This window comes from Rhamphochromis sp. 'chilingali' (genome assembly GCF_963969265.1).
Source record: "Rhamphochromis sp. 'chilingali' genome assembly, chromosome: 4".
Lineage (NCBI taxonomy): Eukaryota > Metazoa > Chordata > Actinopteri > Cichliformes > Cichlidae > Rhamphochromis > Rhamphochromis sp. 'chilingali'.
Window position 1 is genome coordinate 43,526,318 of NC_137948.1, and position 21,564 is coordinate 43,547,881.

At 41.6% G+C, this 21,564-nt stretch overlaps 1 protein-coding gene across 2 annotated transcripts; it reads left to right on the top strand.

Moving 5' to 3' along the window:
* Positions 1-104: 104 nt before the first annotated feature.
* Positions 105-9,721, top strand: fbxo8 (F-box protein 8). Of its 2 annotated transcripts, none has more exons than XM_080879785.1 (8): positions 105-345; positions 1,165-1,267; positions 2,081-2,164; positions 3,433-3,577; positions 3,690-3,816; positions 6,203-6,321; positions 6,784-6,980; positions 8,927-9,721. In XM_080879785.1, the coding sequence occupies exons 2-8, from the start codon at positions 1,165-1,167 to the stop codon at positions 9,112-9,114; spliced, it is 963 nt and encodes a 320-aa protein (XP_080735911.1). In that variant the 5' UTR covers positions 105-345; the 3' UTR covers positions 9,115-9,721. The 2 variants fall into 2 exon arrangements, with proteins under 2 accessions (XP_080735911.1, XP_080735912.1); XM_080879786.1 differs by lacking the exon at positions 105-345 and adding an exon at positions 577-702.
* The last annotated feature ends 11,843 nt before the right edge of the window (positions 9,722-21,564 follow it).

The following is a 21,564-nucleotide window of genomic DNA, read 5'->3' on the forward strand; positions in this document are numbered from 1 at the left end:
TTTGTTTTTAAAGCTTATTTATCACATTCATGTTAAATACGTAAACTTTAATCCACTGATAAAGACAAACCGGGGGAAGACACATTTTCTTTCGATTCAACCTTTTTTGTCTATATGACGCGATACAAAAGGTGGGCGGGCCGACAGGAAGAAGAGAGTGGAAACATAATTCAGTTGGTAGACTCCTGTATTGAAGGGCTCTGCTGAACCGGAGGACCTGTTGTTCTGTTGTTATCTGTACTCGGCTTAATGAAATTACTGCAGTATCCGTTTGATAATAAGGAACTCGCGCTTCCAGCTGTCATTGTGCGCAGGTCAGGTTGTCAGAGGAATCATTGAAGTCAGGTTGGTAGCGCCACTTACGTTTCTGTGACGAACTCATATGTTCTTTAATATGTAAATAAAGAGAACGCATTTGTGTCCTCGGTGCACTTAAACTATCTTGGTAGGCTAACTTGATGAATTGAAAGACTAGCATAAGAGTGAAAGACAGTTCAACCAATGGGTTAAGAGGTTCAATGCTACTGTGATTTTGTGGCCAGTGGTATTGAAGGGAGGGCGGGTCTGCAAGTCAAACTACCGTGCTGGCTGGAACTTCCAGCGTTGATGTTTACAACAGTGTAATGGAAGTTGTTTATGTAAAACAGCTGACGTTTGACCGGCCTTCAGACTAGCCGCTGTCTCCTTGCTGTTGGCACGCAGGTACCGAACAAGCCAAATTTGAAGCTAGTTAGCAGCATGTGTGCTCTGTGGATCTGACAGTGTTTGCTAAATGTAGGCCTGTGTCGGTGATCGTTATTTATTCTGAAGCAGTTAGAGTGCTGTCAGATTCTGGTGGCTGCGTAGGCTTTTTAATACATGAAACGGGACACAGCGGCTCATTACTTTGCTTCAGTCTTAACCCTTTATAATCTCGATTTTTTAATAACCAGGTTTGATCTAAAAAGTATGACCCCTGTTCATAAAGTAAATGGTCAAATGTTGCCTCGAACAGTGCTCACTGTATACATCCATTGATCATGTATTTAATGTCATGTCAAAGTATGCAAAGAAGAAACATGCGTGTACAAAAAAAGATGTAGTCTACTACTTTATTTTTCACACAGGTAAGTGGAAATGTAGCATATTCCTTTATATCATCTAAGTGTCTCCCTCCTGTTACAGATGGGTCAGGCACTGTGGAGGCTGCCTCCCAGACAACAGCAGCAGCTTCAGGAAGAGCTCGCTGATCGACTGGCTGAGAGAGGAGGGGGACGACAGGAGCAAGGTACTCTGCTTCAGAGCAGGAAACAGAATTGACTTGGAAATGATGGAAATTCTATATTTCACTGAAATTTTGAAACTGAAACGTTCTGGTGTAATTTATATAAATATTCCCGGTGTTAGACTGCAATCCAGGGTGCGGCGTCATTTATAGATGTAGCCAAGTTCTCTGAATGATATAGATTTAAATTACTATCTCCTATTTGTAATAGTTTTATATGTGAAGATAATGAATCAAAAATATACATTTTCTTCCGCTCAGTCCAGGGTCATGGGGTGGGGATGCTGTCACAGCTGTAACAGGGGAAGAGCAGGGGCTCACCCTGCACATGTCACTGATCTGTCAAGGCTAACACAGACAGATAACCTGTCACACTCATGGCCGATTTAAATTCACTAATTACACGTCTTTCGAGTGTGGCCAGAGAGGGGAACATGCAGACTCCACACAGAAAGGGCTCCTGGATTCAAACCAACGGCTTTCTTCCTGTGAAGTGATGGTGCTAACCACCACACCGCTGGACAGCCCTAAAGTCAGCATATATTTATTTATTCCTAAATCTGTATATATTATTAAGCATTAATGAGTTTCTTATGCCATGTACAGTAATTACACATGCTGTCATTTGAACTGACAGCTAACTGCATTTATCCTCTCCTCTTTAGGTTTATTTTTAACTTTTGGCAGTTTCTACCAAATCCACTGAAAACAATTAACCAGTGGTGAAGCTTAGAGTCAGAAAATGATTCATTTTTCTCCTCGAGGTGAATTTCAATGTCTGCGACTGAATAGAAAAACATTTTCTTCTTTACCCAGGGAGAGATGCAGGCTCGCAGAAAAGAGCTCCACAGCACTGCTATCGGCCTGACATCTATCATCTGCTGAGAACACGCAGTGGCGGTATAAACATACAAACACACACGATGCAATCTGTATTAACAATTCATGCCTGTCGGGAATCCAAACATCTGTGACCATGTCCCCAGGGAGGAAAAAGTCCTTCATTCTCGTTTACTTACATTTGGGCTTCACTTCTCTTCACTTTCACTATGAAATAATCCACTCAGTGAGATCATGTGAGATAAGGATTTCTAAACTAAAACAAGGAAATAGGTTTCTGTAGCATCCTGTCCTTTGAGGCTCCATTTTTGTTTGTGTGTTTGTTACATTGTCCATTCCACACATCAGTCGGGTCCCCCTCTGACACGATCGTGCTTGGGTAAAAACTTGTGATGCACATGTACTAACTTGTTATGTTGTAAACTGTTTGGAAGAGGGACAGCTTTACTGAATAAAACCATGCTGATCGCATCTTGCAGACATCTGCTCTGTCAGTTGATTGCACCACTTGATAAACCTAACTAAACAAGAAACAATCAAACAGTGTCAGTAACTACAGCTTGTTGGTCCAACATAAACTAATCAAAGTCTATTGGCAGCAACCAAACAACCCAATGACATCATACTCTGTACTAAACATGTAACTTTAGACACTTATTTCTTAAAGCCAACTTGACATATAATGTTAAATCGATGCCTTTATTAATGTAGTGTTTCATCTCCACTTCAGTACTGTTTAGTTGCTTCTTTTAACATTTTGTACATAATCAGAATAGCTGTAGTTAATAGGCTATTACTTTTGATTCATATGCAGGACGTTAAACCTAAGAAAGAGATAAATACTTTCATCCAACTTGATTATTAGCCACACAGAAAGGCTCCATCCGGGGTTTCAACCTGGATCTTGCCATTAGGTGAGGCTGGTGGGCTGTAACTATTCTATTGTAGGAAAGGATTGTATGCTGTCCGAAGGTTTCCAAGAAATTTGGGTGTAATTAGTGAGAGGCATAGCTGTTTGGCCATGAGTTCTGCTTAGTAAATGAGTTTTTTAGCATGTACTTAAAATCAGGACAAAGTACGCGTACAGTGCTTCAAGTCAGTTTGCATTTTGAAGTCCTGGTACTGGGGTCTCTTAGTTGGCCCCGAGGTCTGAACACACTGCAGCTTAAGAAAATGTATGCAAATCGAAAAACAGAGCAAATTATGAAAACGTCTTCATCAATTTCACAGCTCATATGTTCTAAAAGCACACAGTGCAACCAAATACAGAAAAATGCTACAACTAAATCTGAATACGTCTGTCTATTTTGTCTCTCCTTTTTTGGTAGGTAAGGAACCTCATGGTTTTATAGACTTGGAGATGCTGCCACCTGAACTGGGCATCACCATACTGTCATACCTGAATGCTACTGATCTGTGCCTGGCTGGATGTGTGTGGCAGGGTCTGGGAAATGATGAATATCTTTGGCAGGGGTAAGGCACTTCACCTCGGTTTTTTCTTGTGGTAATTACATTTTTACTAGAAGTGTTACAAATGTCTATGTTGTTGTTTTTTTTTTTTAATAATCCATGTCAATTCCTCCAGTCTATGTAAGTCCACTTGGGGCCACTGCTCCATCTACAACAGAAGGCTTCCTGCTGGTTTCTCATATAGAAGACTATACCTACAGCTAGATGAAGGCAGCCTGACATTCAATGCTAACCCACAGGAGGTAATATATAAAGTTACACCCAGGATCTGTAGTAGAGACGCATCAACTGTGAATATTTCTTTTGTTTCCATCAAATCTCCTGCCAGCCAATATGTTAATTTTTCCAGGATTTCAGTGTAAGAACAAAATAACTTAATCCCCATCCTTCACCTGACCTAATGATTTAGTCAAAGGGTCAGTATTGGTTGATGCGCACATCTGGATTTGGGGCATCTGCAGTCTGTTGTCTAAACCTTCAGTGATAACAGTTGATACAGTTATACACTGGAGGAAATAAGTATTTGATCCCCTGCTGAATTTGTAGGTTTGCTCACTTACAAATAAATGAATAGCATCTGTGTGAAGGGAAGCCAATGCAGGAGAAATATTTATCTCTCTTTCTGGTCCCTGTCAGTACTCCTGCTGGAACATTTTGGATCAATTGAAGGCTTTTCAAGGAGCTTTTAGTTTTTAGCAATAAATGCATGAACTAGTTTTTCAGCGTCACTCTGAGACAGGATATTTCTAACTTTAGAGATGTTGCACAAATGGAAGAAAGCAGTCTTACATATTTGTTTAATATGTGCGTTGAAGGACATGTCCTGGTCAAAAATGACTCCAAGGTTCCTCACAGCGTTACTGGAGGCCAAGGTAATGCCATCCAGAGTAAGAATCTGGTTAGATACCATATTTCTAAGATTTTCAGGGCCGAGCACAATAACCTCAGTTTGATCTGAATTAAGAAGCAGAAAGTTAGCGGCCATCCAGGTCTTTATGTCTTTAAGACATTCCTGCAGTTTAACTCATTGGTGTGTGTTATCTGGCTTCATGGACAGATAGAGCTGGGTGTCATCTGCATAGCAGTGTAAATGTATGCTATGTCTTCTAATGATGCTGCCTAAGGGAAGCATGTATAATGTAAACAGAATTGGTCCTAGCACTGAACCCTGTGGAACTCCATTATTAACCTCAGTGTGTGAAGAGGACTCTCCATTTACATGCACAAACTGGAGTCTATTAGATAGATATGATACAAACCACTGCAGCACAGTACCTGTAATACCTACAGCATGTTCTAATCGCTCTAATAGGATATTATGGTCGACAGTATCAAACGCTGCACTGAGGTCTAGCAGGACAAGCACAGAGATGAGTCCACTGTCAGAGGCCATAAGAAGATCATTTGTAACCTTCACTAAAGCTGTTTCTGTGCTGTGATGAGCTCTGAAACCTGACTGAAACTCTTCAAATAAACCTCTGCAAATGATCTGTTAGCTGTTTGACAACTACTCTTTCAAGGATGTTTGATATGAAAGGAGACTGACTTATGATTGGTGATGGCTAAAAAGTGGCTAAAAGTGATGGCTTTTTAACTACTGCCAGCTCGAAGGCCTGTGGTACATAACCAATTGAGTCGATAGGTTGATCATATTTAAGATCGAAGCATTAATTAATGGCAGGACTTCTTTGAGCAGTTTTGTAGGAATGGGGTCTAAAAGACACGTTGATGGTTTGGAGGAAGTAATTATTGAAGTTAACTCAGAAAGAAAAATCTCTAAATAAATATCAATGGTGCTGAAAGTAGCTGTAGATAATGTTACATCTGTGAGATGATTATGGGTAATTTTTTCTCGAATGGTCAAAATTGAGTTTGCGTTTTCCAACAGGGGTGGACAAGGCTAAGCATCAGGCTTTCAAACGAATGAAAACTCTGTTTAGGTCTTTGGTTGATCAACAAGCTAGAGTGGGAGATTGCTAGCATAACAAAATAAACTAGCAACCTGACTGCTCATTAGTTTGGTAACTCTTGTAGTTCAACAGCGCAAATGACGGCGCTGGGCTGGGGTCAGCATTTACTCAACGTTAGTGTCATTGTGGGTTATTGGCTAGCTTAGCTTTAGCATGCTGTCTGTGCAGGTGCATGTTGTGTTAGCAACATTGTGCTGTTGTTTCTGTCCTCAAATAGTCTCTACTTTACCATTGCGCTCGTGTCCCTTTGTGCGAAAAAAATCGAAGTAATGTCCGTATCCACACTATAAACTGTGCCACTATTTTCCTTTCCCCAACACACGGACTGAAATCAGCTAATCGTAGTGAGAGTGCAAGAACCAAGCTGTCGTTACACTGTCACCACGCCTATATAATAAATACTGCATGAAAATTGAGTGTTTTGTAGATTGGGAGACGCTGCCGCTCACAGTAAAAGAATTTGTCGGCTACAACTTGTAGTTTTCTCTTGGGAAGCATTTGTTTTAGAGCTGCCTCTCTGTTCGGCGGGCTTTCTGTGTCTGACCCTGAGACGCAGACGTCCCCCTTCCCTGAGTCGCTGAGTCAGTGTCTAGATTCTAACTTTAGTCCTACAAGTCTTTGCTATTTCAGAGCATCATTTTCCTCTTTGTGTTTGTAGGGTATCAGTTACTTCATGTCCAAAGGTATACTAGTGGATCACCCCACTGAGCTGGCAAAGTTTATTTTCTACACCAGACGGCTCAACTGGAAGATGCTAAGGATTTATCTGGATGAGAGGTTAATACACACACACACACACACACACACACACACACACACACACACACACACACACACACACACACACACCACTCTTCACTTGACATTCACAACAGTTTGTTAAGCTGAAAGGTTGACACTTGCAGTTCATAGGTCCATGAATGTTTAGAGACAGTCACATCATAATAGATTAGTTTGCAGTCCAGTGTGATGGTGCTCAGAGGGAAAATGTTTACCTACTGTGTCCAAATACATTTGGTCCTAACTATCCCCAAATATATAAATATGCCTTTACTGCTAACTATTAAATGTATTTTCATGTTAGTATAGATATTTTAATATGTTTGTCTGGAACAAGTCTCTCTTGTAAATGACAAATTGAATCTCAATGGGATAAATAAAGGTTAAATAAATAAAGATAGTATCTGTATGCTATTCTGTGACTGCAGCTTGTGTGACTGTATGTTTCTGTGTGGGCAGACGGGATGTCCTGGATGAGTTGGTGAAGCTCCATAACTTCAGTAACCAGTTTCTCCCCAATGCTCTGAGGGATTTCTTCAGACACATCCATGCGCCCGAGGAGAGAGGAGAATATCTGGAAACCCTTATTACCAAGTTCAGCCACAGGTTTTGTACCTGTAACCCTGGGCTTGTTCGAGAGCTGGGCCTCAGTCCTGGTTAGTACTTAGTGTTCCTGCTTTAAGTACAGGAGTTAACTTAAGTGTCACCAGTGTGTCTGGGCCTCGAGATGGCTCTTTGATAGAAGATAGTCTTCTTCCTCTTCAGCTGCTTCCTTTAGGGCTTGTCACATAGGATCATTTCACCGTATCCCTCGCATCCTCCTCTGTCCAACCAAGCCCGTGCATGTCCTCTCCTCTGTGGGCCTCCTCTTTTCTTCATGTCTGACAGCTCCAAATTCAACATCCTTTGTCCAATGTGTCCACTATCGCCTCTCTAAACATGCCCAAAACCATCTAATCCTTGCTTCTCTGAATTCATCTCCAAACCATTCATCATAGCAGGTCTCACTATCATCTTGTAAACCTTCCTTTTGTCACAAATCACCCTGACGTCCATCTCCACCCACTCCACCCTGCGTGCACTTGTTTACCTTTCTTGTGCGTCGCGTTAAACGGTTGACCCAGCATATTTAAATTCATCCCCTTTCACTCTTTCTGCTCTGTGTTCACCGTAGCACCCGCCTGCCTCTCACACACACAAGTGTATTCTGTCTTGCTCCTGCATAGCTCCACTGTTGCAAGCTCTCTTTCACCTGCTCTCATCTGCAAACATCAAAGTCCATGGAGACTCCTGCCTGACCTTATTTGCCAACTTGTCCATCACCATAGCAAACAAGAAGGGGCTCGGAGCTGATCCCTGATTTAATTCCACAACCACCTGGAATCCATCTGTCACTCCGACCGCACACCTCACCACTGTCTCACTTCCTTACTATCCTTCCCCAGCTGTTTATGCTTCTGATTTTCTGACTTCCTCATACACATTTCCTAGCAGCTCCATTTGACCCTCTCAAAGAACATCTCATTTGCATCTGTAGAGCTCTTTCTTGGCATGAAGATGGCTCACCAGCTTTATCCCTCTGTAGTTGCTGCACATCACTCTTGTTTTGGAAACACTGTACCCTTCCTCAGCCATCCTTTGTTAAATAGTCTGATCAAAAACTCCTCCAAAATAAGACACGGTACGTCATTTGAACGACCTGCCTTTCCACTCTTCATCTGCTTCATAGCGGCCCTGATTTTGTCTCATTCACTCTGTCCTCCATCCGCCCTCCTCTCTCTCATTTTCTGTGTTCATCATCTCCTTAAAGTACTCCTTTTATCTACTCAACACACTATCTTTACCTGTTAGCACATAGCCACTGCTATCCTTAATCTGCTGCACATCTTTTCCATCTTAATAATCTCTCTGCCTTGCCAGTCCAAGTCCTTTCATAATGTCCACCCTCACACACAACTCTCTGTAAAACCTTTTCTTTGGTGCTAGCATTAAAGAGATGCCCAGCAAACACTAAGATGCTAACATTCGTGGATATTTTGTTTTTGCCAGAACTGTTAAACTGATGTTGTCATTGACAGCGAACCGTCTTGTATTTGATTTCTGAAACAGATAAATGATAATAAGAGTAAAACTGGAAGCTTCAGTTTTTCGGATTCAGAAATGTCGAGGGAGTGTGATTTTCATCGTCCTGCTGTAGTAACAACAAACTGTAGTATGCAGACATGACATGAAAACCTCATTCACTGCCACAGAATAAGGATGTCAGAAGGTTTTATTCTTTCCCTGCATTTACCAAAGGCTTTGTTAATGTCAGCAGAACACAGAGAAACCAATGCCTCTCTGGATTATTGCTAACTCGTCTGAACTGCTTGTGTGGTTAGGAATTGTAGCAGGATCAGTCTGACACTTTAGAGCCCAAGACTAGAGAGGGATGGATTACTGCCTTTTCATGGATGTGGTAATCTAACCACCTGTCCCCTCTGGAAAGTCTTGGAAACAAGAATGCTCTAGAGCTATTTAGTAGTAGAAATCACTCAGATTGACGAGTTTTTCCACTTTCTGTTCCTCTCTCCAATTCCAATCTGGTGCCTTCTCTCTGCAGATGCTGTGTATGTGCTGTGCTACAGCCTTATCTTGCTCTCCATCGACCTCACCAGCCCACACGTGAAAAACAAGATGTCCAAGAGGGAGTTTATCAGGAACACACGACGAGCAGCACACAATGTTTCGGATGACTTCGTAGGCCACCTCTACGATAACATATACCTGATCGGCCACGTTGCTGCGTAGCTCCAACTGTCAGCTGACCGTACTGCACTGAAAAAATAAGAACCGGCCTCGTGTCTAAAAGTATGGATCACCACAGAAATGGATTCGAACAACTTTTCACATCTAACGAGGAATACGACGGCTAAATCTTACTGGAAAGATCAGAAACAAATAAAATTGTCACTCCACTGCGAGAGACACTGCGCTACCAAAAATTAATGTTGACATGTGAAAGAACCTAATTTCTTTAAAACCCAGTCACTGCAGAGGAGGAGATTTGAAGCAGAGCCACGAAGACACTGCACTGATTGAAAGGGACTACTGACTGATGGTGGAGGAAGAGCAGGAAAAGCTTCGTCTTCAGTCTGTTTTCTGATGTCAGGGTAATTCTGCTGATTCCGTTTAGCTAAGCGCTGCTCATCTCTCAGCTGCAGGACGAAGCCTGGCTCACTCTTGTTGGTAGTGACACACGAAATTAAATGGAGCTAACACAGTATCAAACATACCATCAGTTTAATAAGAAGATTAATTGTTAAGCAGTTGAGCCCATGCTATAAACAGTAGGCTTGATCAGCCGTATGGACACTATGGCTAGTAGATCAGTTGTAGACTGTTTTTGAAACTGCTTTGCTGAATAAGCCTAAATATGTCTCAAAACCCTCCGAACTATAATTTAACCACTGGGCTCTCATCCTGAGGCATAAGAGTCAGTACACATGAACACTAAACGATGCCATGTAACAGGGTTTTACCTGCAGTATCTGTAACAAACACAAGTTATGGAGGCTATAATACTACTGTGGCAACGCTGAAGTCAAACAGAGGATTCCTGCTGCAAGTCGGAAAGATTTTCTAATTATATTAATGAAAGAAAATTGAGAGACTCTATATCCACATGTAGTTTAAAATGAATGTGTGAGAATCTTGTTCTTGCAGGAGGGCTGCTGTTGTAAATTTTAAATATTGCAAATTGCAATACAGTTGATTGTTAGTAACAGCTAATAAACATGCATATCTTTAGTTACTTTTAGTTGAAAGTGAGTATGTGATTTAAGAAAACGTGTCATAGCAGTGGCTTGGTGGTGATGGAGATGGATGCTTATTAAGAGAAAAATAGCTCAAATCAAGTGTAGAAGGAGATAATGTTAGCCAAGAAAAGAGGAGTTTTATTGGGTCTTTGGGGATTTGCCTCCTGAACAGGGGTGGATGCCAGAACTCTGTAAATAATATTCATAACAGAGTATAACTATGATTTAGGGCGTTCATAAAACTTTGTCCTGAACAGAGTTTAGCCCAACTGCTACAGTTTAGTTTTATTTCCTGAACAAAAAAGTCTTCCACTTTGTTCTGTGACATTAATCACATGTAGTGTAATTCTGTTTTACAGTAACACCACAACCCCTGCAAAAGCAGTCCCATGCTTTCAGAGGTCAGTGAGAGTGAGTCGGTGCTCTCAAGTTTTATTTAGCTTTCTATTTATATAACTAGCTGCACGGTGTCTGAGCTGTTATTGATGGATTTGTAAGGTAACACTACAATAGGGAGGACATAGATTGATTGTGGATACAGATACTCATTCTACTTTTTACTAAAAGTAAAGTTTTAATCAGGTGACCTGAACCATCTTGTAGATGTGCTGCAATATGCTTCGGGTGCTGGGGGGCTTCCCATGATGCACGGAGCACTTCTTCTTCACTCACCTCTCTGTATTTAATTATGAGCAGTGATTAAACTCTGGTTCTCTCCTGTAGCGTGCTTCCTGTCCTGTCTCTCTCTGCTCTCTCTTCTTCTCTTTATTCCCCACCACAATACTCACTCTGTGCTCGTAGCTTCTAACAGCGAGTGCCAACAGCCAGAATGTAGCTGCAGCTAAAGGGATCACAGCGTTCACTTAATGTAACCATAGCAACAACACATTTTCTGTGGTTTAATTAAGGGTTTGATTTTATTTGATCACGGTGGGGGTATTGTAAAACAGTCAAAAGATACTGGTTTTGTTTTCTGTCCAACTCATTCTCTTCTTTAGATCATTATCACTCAGACATTTGACACGAATGTTTAAATTATGAAATCTTTATTGTTGTTTTTTTCTGTGTTCTTATGCTATGAAAGTCAAAATGCACTGAGAACTTGTTCCAAGGATGTGTCTTTATTTTCCTGACGAGTTTCAACCAAGGGAGAAACTTGTGGCATTCCCTCAGAGCAAGCGAGACAAGCAATGCTCCTCTTGTCTAAATTAAAACGTACGAAAGTAAAGCGATCTCTCTCCTTTAATATCAGACGTGCTGTCGTGAATCCTTATGCTACGCTAGCGTTCTCTGTGTCCATCTCGTTAACAACGACTGAAGCTGTGCAAAGCTGAGATGCCGGCAGCTGCTTTTCTGGTGAATTGCACATGCACAGCTAAATGCACTGAGATCAGTTACAACCTGTGCTTGGTGTGAAACTCAGCTAGCATTACCAAGTAAATGACATTAAGTGATTTATCAAAGTCACAGATGAGTTGCCACCTTAGCAGGCGTATAACAGAGTAGATGGAGTATGGAAAAGTATTTAATAACTTAAAAGTAAACCTCTTAATTCAGCAGATTTTAAAATTATTATTCATAAATTTTACCTTTAAAGAAATTTTTTTTTTCCAGCGATACGTGAACCAATCATGAACCAGACACACATTGGGTTGTCAGACGTAGACTAATAGAAACCAAAAACCCAACAAACACTTACACAGCTATGAAAAACCTGATGGGGATCAGATAGGAGCAATGCTCCACGTTCTCAAGCTTTCTAATCGAGCAGCAAGCTGTCCGCAACTAATTAGCATTAAGAATAAATGAGAGAAGGGCGAGAACATGATAATGGGACTGACAATAAAAAATGCAACAGGACAGTGAGTGTACAAAGGCTCCGAGGTCACGTGCAACACGTCTTTGTGTATAAAAACTGGTGAGAACCAGAAAAGGTTAGGTTTAGATTCTGCAAGGTCGTCATTTTCTGTTAAGCAAAGCTCAGGCTTCAGTTAAAGTTAACCTTAGGATATGTGGTTGTTAAGTTCATGACTCATTACACCGGCTTCTTCCTCAAACTCAAAAATAACTGGAGTGTGTAAGAGTGTTCGTATTTGAGGTAAAACATTCAATCTCGACTCCAGATACTTGATGTGTGTGATTCAGAGACAGACGCAGAACAACCTGTCCCCTGCTGCTATTTGTTTTATGCATTGCAAATGATTAAAGATCGGGGGCTACAGACACATTCCCATCCATACATACATGTAGGCACACTTACTGCTGTGCATGTGTGACCATATTCATACAGTGCCAACACAACTGATTGCTAAAAGAAGGAACTTAATGTTGTCGTCAGCTGTGTTACTACTGGAAATGCTTGAAAATTGGACCCTTTTTAAAACGTGGATAATACAGCATTTAATTTACAGAGAGAATGAATTAGGAATTTGCACTATTTTTCATGAAATTAGTGTTTCAGTAATATGTCACTGAAAACACAAATGTACCCACATCAGCTGTAATATAAGCACATGGTTGTCTTGAACAGATGCGTATGACACTCTAAATTATTTTGTTTAAAGCCATGTTTACTTATTTTCGTATTACATGAGGCACTGAGTTTGTCAGACTCCAGTTATAGATTATACCTTTAGAAGGAAAGACATGTACAGATGATGTCAGATAATGTGACATCGTGTGGTGTAATGGCTCCGCTTTTGCTGATGATTTTGACCCAAACGTGTCTCGAGGCTTTGAAACGATCTGAAACTCAACTCCGTGGTGACATCTGCTGGCCAGTTTGGCTATCGCCACATCGTGATTATGCTGTCCGGTGAAACGATGATGCAGACAAGCCCAGTGCAGACTGTAATGATCAGTGTGGTTCATCAAGTATCTCCCTCTGTTAATATTTGTGTTGATCAAAAGAAATGAATTCATAAAGTAAAACATACAAGACTGTTGTGTTTACTGTAATAAGCACACAGGTTTCCAGCTGTTTACGGCTTCGTTTTTTGCTCACAGCTCTCAAACTTTGATTGATTTTTTATTACTTTTAAGTTTTCTGGGAGTTCCTGTCATCAGGTTTGTTCTACACACTCTCAAACAAAGCTACAAGCTGGCGTAGTGTGACTTTTTAATTATTTGCATAAATATACACACTACCAGTCAAACGTTTGGACACAGCTTCTCGTTCAGTGTTTTTTCTGTATTTTTGTGTAGATACAAACTGAAAACATCACATATATGAAGCAAGAAGCGCCTTGAGGCGACTTTTGTTGTGATGTGGCGCTATATAAATAAAACTGAATTGAATTGAAGATGGGATTATATGGGATTATAAAGATAATATATAACTCTAAATCTGTTTTATATTTTAGATTCCTCAAAGTAGCCACTATTTGTTTTTCAATGAGCTTCATGATGTACCTGAAATGGTTTCACTTCACAGGTGTGCCTTGTCAGGGTATTTAAATGAAAATTCAAAATGAGTTTTCCTTTTTTAACTTTTATCACATTTTCATGGGCTAATTCTGACCATGTGAACACAAGGAAAGCGGCGGGGCCAGACGGCATCACCGGCCGTCTGCTGCGCTGACCAGCTAGCAGGTGTGTTCACTTCCGTCTTGCCCAAGAACAGCAGACCCTCATCCCTGAACGATTACCGGCCAGTTGCACTGACCTCGGTAGTAATGAAGGCGGTCGAGAGGCTGCTGAAGAACATCATCTCCCCCTCCATCCCAGACACCATAGATCCGCTCCAGTTCGCCTACCGACCCAACAGATCCACAGAGGACGCCATCGCCCACGTCCTGCACACCACCCTCAGCCATGTGGACAAGAAACAGGGTAACTATGTGCGAATGCTGTTTGTTGATTACAGTTCAGCGTTTAACACAATAGTGCCCTGCAGACTGTTCACAAAGCTGAGGGATCTGGGACTCAACAGCCATCTGTGTGCATGGGTGTTGGACTTCCTCACTGGGAGAACTGGGTAGGTAGATGCCTCTCTAACATCCGTCGGGGCAATCGTGACTCAAGAGTTGGCAGTTTGTCTTGTAACCGGAAGGTTGCCGGTTCGAGCCCCGGCTCTTGGTCGTTGTGTCCTGGGGCAAGACACTTCACCTACCGCCTACTGGTGATGGCCAGAGGGGCCGATGGTGCGATATGGCAGCCTGGCTTCTGTCAGTCTGCCCCAGGGCAGCTGTGGCTACAACTGTAGCCTCCACCAGTGTATGAATGTGAGAGTGAATGAATAGTGGTATTGTAAAGCGCTTTGGGTGCCTTGAAAAGCACTATATAAATGCAATCCATTATTATTATTAACAGCATCACCATGTGGAGAGCATCTTCACACAGAACATGACATCGTGGTTTGGGAACAGCTGTGTGAAGGACCAAAAAGCTCTCCAGAGAGTGATCCGTACAGCAGAACGCTGCTGCAGGATTGCTCTTCCCCCGCTTCAGGACACCTACACCAGGAGATGCCGGACTAGAGCAGATACTGAAGGACCCGTCCCATCCAGGCAACAAACTGTTCCAACTTCTGCAATCTGGTAGAAGGTTCTGCATCTTCCGGGCAAGGACAGAGAGACTCAAGAGGAGCTTCTATCCCCAAGCCATCCGGGCCCTAAACCATTAACCTCTTACTGCTGTGGATGCTCTGTCTTGTAACACAACCACAGTGAACCTTTGGCTTTCTGTTATTTATGAGATAATTGCACCAGAAGCATCATAATGTCATAGTATAGTAATGTCACTAGAATCAGAACAAATCTTTGACTGGTCCTTTTTCATAGTTTTTTCACAACTTTGGTTTTGGAAAGTCTTTTATTCATTGGATAACAGCTCTATATAACTTACCCACCAACAGGTCATATCACAATGTTTCACCCTGGAGAGAGGGACCAGACAAGGATGAACACGGTCACCCATATTATTTGCAATTTTCCACAGACATACTGGTCGTCACAATACACGAGAATTGGAATATCAAAGGTATTTAAACCTCCCTATTGGAGCACAAAATTAATTTATATGATGGAAATGTATTACTGTGTCTACAGGACAAGCTCAGTAGTTTGTAGTTGGATAGAAGTAGAATAAATAGATTCTAATAACGTTAAACTTTCAGACCTTACAAACATATTACCATTTCAATTCCCAATTAAATCTTCTTGGGAGGGAAGGTTGGGATGGTTTTAAGGTAACTGGTTTTGTCCAACATAGGCTGGACCAGGGGTAGGGAACTCCAGGCCTCGAGAGCCGGTGTCCTGCAGGTTTTAGATGTGTCCTTGACCCAACACAGCTGATTTAAATGACCTCCTCAACATGTCTTGAAGTTCTCCAGAGGCCTGATAATGAACTAATCATTTTATTCAGGTGTGTTGACCCAGGGTAAGATCTAAAACCTGCAGGACACCGACTCTCGAGGCCTGGAGTTCCCCACCCCTGGGCTGGAGTGTGCAGTCTGCATGTATGAAGCCTGGCTCATTTTTGGTGCAGCATGTTCTGGGGTTTAAAAGCCACAGAGATGCAGTGTTTGTGGGAACGGTGCTTGTTCTGTGTTGTAGCGTCCTAATGACACCCAGTTTGTGCTCCAGTGGATGATGATGATGATGATGATGGAGCACAAACTGGGTGTCATCAGGACACTACAACACTCTTTCAATGATGAGGATGTACATCCTGGACAGGGAGGAACGCTGGTATGAGCGCGGAGTCAAGGAGGCCATTTACATGAAAGGGGAAAGACCATCTCTGAATCAACGAGGGGCCCAAGGGTACATCTGTCACCATCTTACAATGCTGTGATTGCAGCCATTCAACTCTCTGTGAATGGGACTCATGGCCATTGATCAGTGGTCATGACAATTTGCATATTAATGACCTGGAACTGACCTCACAGCCCATTGTTCATTCAGTGGGCTGGTTTCAGTCATTGTGCAGATGTGCTGTTTATAAGGTTGGAAACCTGCAGTCAGCTGAGGCTACGTCCACACTAGCCCGGATAAATTTGAAAATGGTGCCCGTGTCTGGAAACGCTCCGCGTCCACACTATCGTTTTCATTCGTTTTCACAGTTGTGCGTCCACATTGAAATGGCCGAACACGCTTACGTTCCAGTCCTGCGCATGCGTGACATGCATGACGACTCGACCTGCCTCATTTCTTTCTGCCGCTTATTTACTTTCCGGCTCTTTGAAACGTTGCGGCAAAATGTCGAGGAAAAGCACCGAGTTTTTCAAATGGACTAACAATGAGGTGGAGTTGTTGCTGCGAGTAACACAAAAGTACAAAGTTGCAAACGCAAGTGTGCATTAAAGAATTTGAAGAAAAGATATCTGGAGCGCAACTGCTGTATAACGCCCTCCGCTATCTTAGTTTAATTGGTCACATGACTGCATCACATGACTAAAATGCGTCATCACTGTTTTCAAAAAGGCCCCGGGTTCGCTGTCCACACTGGGACCCGAAAACGGCGTTTTCAAATGTGTCCACTTTGGAGAGCGTTTTCAAAACGTTGCGTTTTCCTTGACCAAAGACGGCGTCTCAGTGTGGACGGGACGCCAAAACGGAGAGAAAAAGATGCGTTTTCAATCAATAACGTATTAGTGTGGACGTAGCCTGAGACTGAAGAAGTCACTTGGTTTTATTTTCTCTAACTCAAAGTATGCTGAAGTGAGCATGAATGAAGTTTCAAAATATGGTGGGTTTGAAGAGAAGCATTCTCCATTCATTTGAGTGGAAAAAAAATTATTGAAAAGTTAAATATGTTAAAAAGCCGGAAAAAAGAAATGTAGCACACTTTTCCAGAAGCAGCTGAACGTTTTGATATCAGAACGGTTTCTGTACCACAAAGAAGTAGCTTAAGTACAAAATGATAACGTGAACACCTTATAAATAAAACTGAATCAAAATGAACTGAATTCAGTGTTTTCAGATTTTATTTCTTTGTCTGTTTTCCGCTGCAGCAGTTTCACGAGCATTACTTTGCTTTTCTTGATTTTAGCATTTTTGTAAAGTTTCAGACGAATCCTTCACAGTGCATTTTTGTGTCTGAACTACGTTTACTCTACCTTATCCTACAGTTTTGCTGTAGTTGTTATATATACTGTAAGGCAGCGGGTACATTATAGTGCTTGAATTCAAAGACCATAGACCTTTGCATGACCCAGCCCCCTCCCCTTTCCCCTCCTAATGTCATCTATGCCCTTTGACCCCAGCAGGGCTGCCAGACCATCAGAATTTTTCACTTGTGTTGTTCCAGAGCTTTCTAAGCAGCTGCTGTCCAGGCTTTGTGCTCTCAGCTGAAGACTATGCTGTTCATGTCTCAGCTCTTGTCAGATGTTGTACAACACTCAGCCACAGCTGGCAGAGCCATGCAGCCTGAGCAGAGAGCCTCACAATGATGATTTATTAGTTCAGAAGAAACACAAGGACACAATCACTGTTGGCTCACGTTTTCTTTTTGTCTTCTTCAGTTAATTTACTGCTGCTAGTGCAGTTCTAGGACAGCAGAGAGCTGCTAGCTTATGTTTTCATCACAGACAGGAAGGAAGGAGGAAATTGAACGAGGTGAGTTCTGAAGATTATGTGAATGGACAAAGTTATTTTATCAGCTAAAATGTAGAAAGGAGTTGCTGATATCTGATGAGGGATCCTCTGATAAAGTTTATTTTAATTAAATATTTTTATACCAAACTTGAAACAGAGCAACACTGCTGGATGTAGAAGAAGCTTCCCATCACAGAAACAATGAGCGTACTTAACACTGTGTTTTCAGTGTTTTCACAGCAACCAGTTGTGTTCTTTGTTTTTAAATCTAGCTTTCTGCACTTTCATAACTCTGTGAGAGGTCTTTAATTATTAGTGATTCATGAGTCACTGGTAAGTTCAAAACACTCCGATGTGGAAAGTGTTAAAATGATGTGACTGCTCACAGCTGAGGAAAACCTACAATATTCTGATGACAGGGGAATAGAGACGTCTGACATGGAAAAAACATTCATCGGCTCCAAGCTATTAGATTCAGCAATACTATAGAAAGATTAGTGTGAACGCTGATTAAGCATTGACAGTAATGAGATCCAAGTCGTTTTTGGCATCTTCAACACTGTTCAACTTAGAAAAAACGTCGATTCTGCTTCTTTTGAACATGTGTGCATATATGTTCTAATGTATTTCAGTGTTTAAATCCTCATTCAACCTACTTCTCTTTCAACTCTACTTGCTTCCACATACGTTCATCTATAGACACCATTTAAACTTTAAAACGAAGCCAAGACATTGAACTACACAACTTTATAATAATAATGGATTGGATTTATATAGCACTTTTCAAGGCACCCAGAGCGCTTTACAATTCCACTATTCATTCTCTCTCACATTCACACACTGGTGGAGGCAGCTACAGGTGTAGCCACAGCTGCCCTGGGGCAGACTGACAGAAGCGAGGCTGCCATATCGCGCCATCGGCCCCTCTGGCCAACACCAGTAGGCGGTAGGGTAAAGTGTCTTGCCCAAGGACACAACGACCAGGACAGAGAGCCCGGGGATCGAACCGGCGACCTTCCGGATACAGATGCGCTTCCCAACCCCCTGAGCCCGTGTGCATGGTACGCACTGTTGACAGCTACAGTGAGAGAAGCAACTGGCAGTGTGGCAGAAAGGATTCATCTGAAAGCTGCTGCTGTGTCCACAGCTTTCAGTCTGCAGCCATTCTTTGACCCTCAAAATGTAGCACCGTTTCTCTTCTTTCCAGTGATGAAAGTGATGAATCTCTCAAAGCTAACAGATGTGAACAGATCCGATTGGAGGGAGTACCTTGTAACTGAAGCATAGATGCACAATGTATTTTCAATGAGGAGATTGTCTTAACAGCAGGAAAGACCCTAGTTTTTAAATTGCTCAACAGGAGCAATTTACCAGGAGCAACACCAGTGGACTTGCTGGTTAAGGTCTTGCATTTAGATGGAGTTTGAACCAAATTTACCAGGGATTTGCTGCAGAGTGACAGTACGTCACTATTTCCTGCAGTCCAACCGAAAGCTGTTGGCAGGTACTTTCAGTTGATGAATTTTTCTTTGGCAGACAGGTGGTTTAAATCTGGGCAGTTGATGTCAGTTGATGGTTTTCAGATTTGTCTTTTCTGACTGGATGATTAGAATTTCAACCATTTATCTGTCTGTAGTGAATCCCCCACATTTCAGCTCATCTAATGTAATTCCTCTTTTTTCAGTTCTTATAGTTGAAACATACGTATTTTAAAATAAAATACAACACACACACACACACACACACACACACACACACACACACACACACACACACACACACACACACACACACACACACACACACACACGCACAATATATTAGAGTGAACAGAACATGCAAATATTTTGGTTTTGAGTTTGAGATTTGACATAATTACAGACTTAAGTGATTTAAAGTATGTGAGCTTTCAATATTCTGATTCAACAAGTTTCCCCCAAATTTGAAGGTTACAGCTATTGAATTCAAATCATTCAGCTATTCAGACTACACTTTCTTCAGGAAATGAAGTGGCCTGCTTGATAGCCTAGACGATCTAGACTCTCAGGAAAGAGTCACTTTGATCCACAGTGCAAAATCTATGAAATGTTGTTGTTCACAGTTGCTACGCAACCCTAAATCGCTCGTGTGAAAGTGCTGTATTTAAAAGCTGTCTGTTCAATTCAAATTAGATAAAGAAACTTGACAGTGAAGTAGACAAACAGCAAAAATAGGCCCAAAATAAGTAACTGAGGCCATCCCGTAAAAAAATAAAAAATGCTAACCCCCAGCTGTTCTGTTTTCACACAACATCAAGTGTAATTTACTGCTGACGATGAAGTCTGTGTCAAAATCATTAAAATAAAGCACCTCGGTTATTGCATTCCATACTGAGGGCACCAAACATATTTGTATTAAAGGTCACGGAAATCCTAAAACCAAAAATGTCACTGTTACAATGATGCAAGATGACTCAGAGATGATGATTCATATACATCCTTAATTTGCATCGACACCAATAGATTTGATAGCTTAAAAAAAGGTTTCTTCAGATGACATCAACATTTGTTGCATATACACAGTGTTAGTTGGTCAGTGGTAAGCAGTCATATTACCAAACAAAGAGTTGGTGCTTACCTGCAGTTTATATGTGACAAACAGTGAATGCAGTGTAAGCTCCAGCCATCTGTTAAGCAGCTGTGGAACGATGTCTCCTCGTGTCTCTTTGTTGCTCTCTGACACTCTGACTGTTCCCCTCGCAGACGAAGAGATGAGCTGAGCTAAGTGGCGCAGAGATGCTTTATGGGTTTAAGAAAATCGTCCGAGGAGCTTAGCTCAGTGACAAATTACTAACATTAATCTTGTCATACACACCCATAACTTTTACCTTTACCATTGACAGTATTAGGAATGTAATGTTATAATACTAATTGCTATTTTCCAAGTGGGATTTTTAGTGTGTCTACATGTGACATGATAAATACCTAACCTGCCAGTTTACAATGAACATTCCAGATACATTTGTTTCTAGAATGACAAAAACAAGCACAAGCAAAAAACAAAAACAAAAACAGTGCAGCCAGCATTTCCCAACTCAGCACGCTCCTCTGTCATTAGAGAGCTGTTATTGTACAATGTGCATTGCAATTTTTACAGTAATCCAGATCAACTGAACTGAATAAATTGAAGTTAATTGATATTGACAATAAGAGAAATGGTGCTACACTCTGCAAACAAAGTTACCACACTTTTATTGGAAATTTAAAGTAACCAAAATTAGACACATATTCTTTGTTAAAGACATTTCGAAATTTAAACTACAGACTTACAGGTTTTTATCAATTTGCTGTTTTTATGGTTCTCTAATCACAAGAGGACAGCATAAAAGGTAAAATTCAATTCACTTTTATTTATATGGTGCCAAATCATAAAAGTCTCCTCAATGCACTTTATCTTGTAAAGCAGAGACTCCATGATAATAGAAAAAAGCCAATAACCAAATGGCCCTATGTGAGCAGCACTTGGTGACAGTGGGAAGGAAGAACTTTAACAAGAAGAAACCTTTGGCAGAACCAGGTTTAGGGAGGAGCAGTCATCTTTGAAAAAACACTTAATGACTACAGACATGAGGGCTATAGGTCTGTAATCACTAAAGCTGTCTATTCCAGTCTTTTTGGAGAAGGGAATGATGGTGGACACCTTCAGACAGGTGTGAACAGTGGCATGAGTCAGGGAGAGGTTGAACAGCCTGGTGAAGATCCCTCACAAGGCCTTGGTTAAAGCCTGCACAGACAGCCTCTGGGATGCCCTTGGAGCCAGGATATCTTCTGGGGTTCACCACCCTCAGCTTCCTCCTGAACTCCTGTTCCTGAAGGGAGAGGGGGAGGTTGGGGGCAAGGGCAGTAGAGGTAGGGTTGGTCTCAAAC

What these genes read in the sequence shown, in the direction of transcription:
- fbxo8 (XM_080879785.1), top strand. Translation starts at nt 1,165, where the DNA reads ATGGGTCAGGCACTGTGGAGGCTGCCTCCCAGACAACAGCAGCAGCTT. An exon ending in GCTGAGAACACGCAGTGGCG is followed by an intron (nt 2,165 to 3,432) that starts GTATAAACATAC and finishes CTTTTTTGGTAG; the next exon opens with GTAAGGAACCTCATGGTTTT. An exon ending in AGGATTTATCTGGATGAGAG is followed by an intron (nt 6,322 to 6,783) that starts GTTAATACACAC and finishes CTGTGTGGGCAG; the next exon opens with ACGGGATGTCCTGGATGAGT.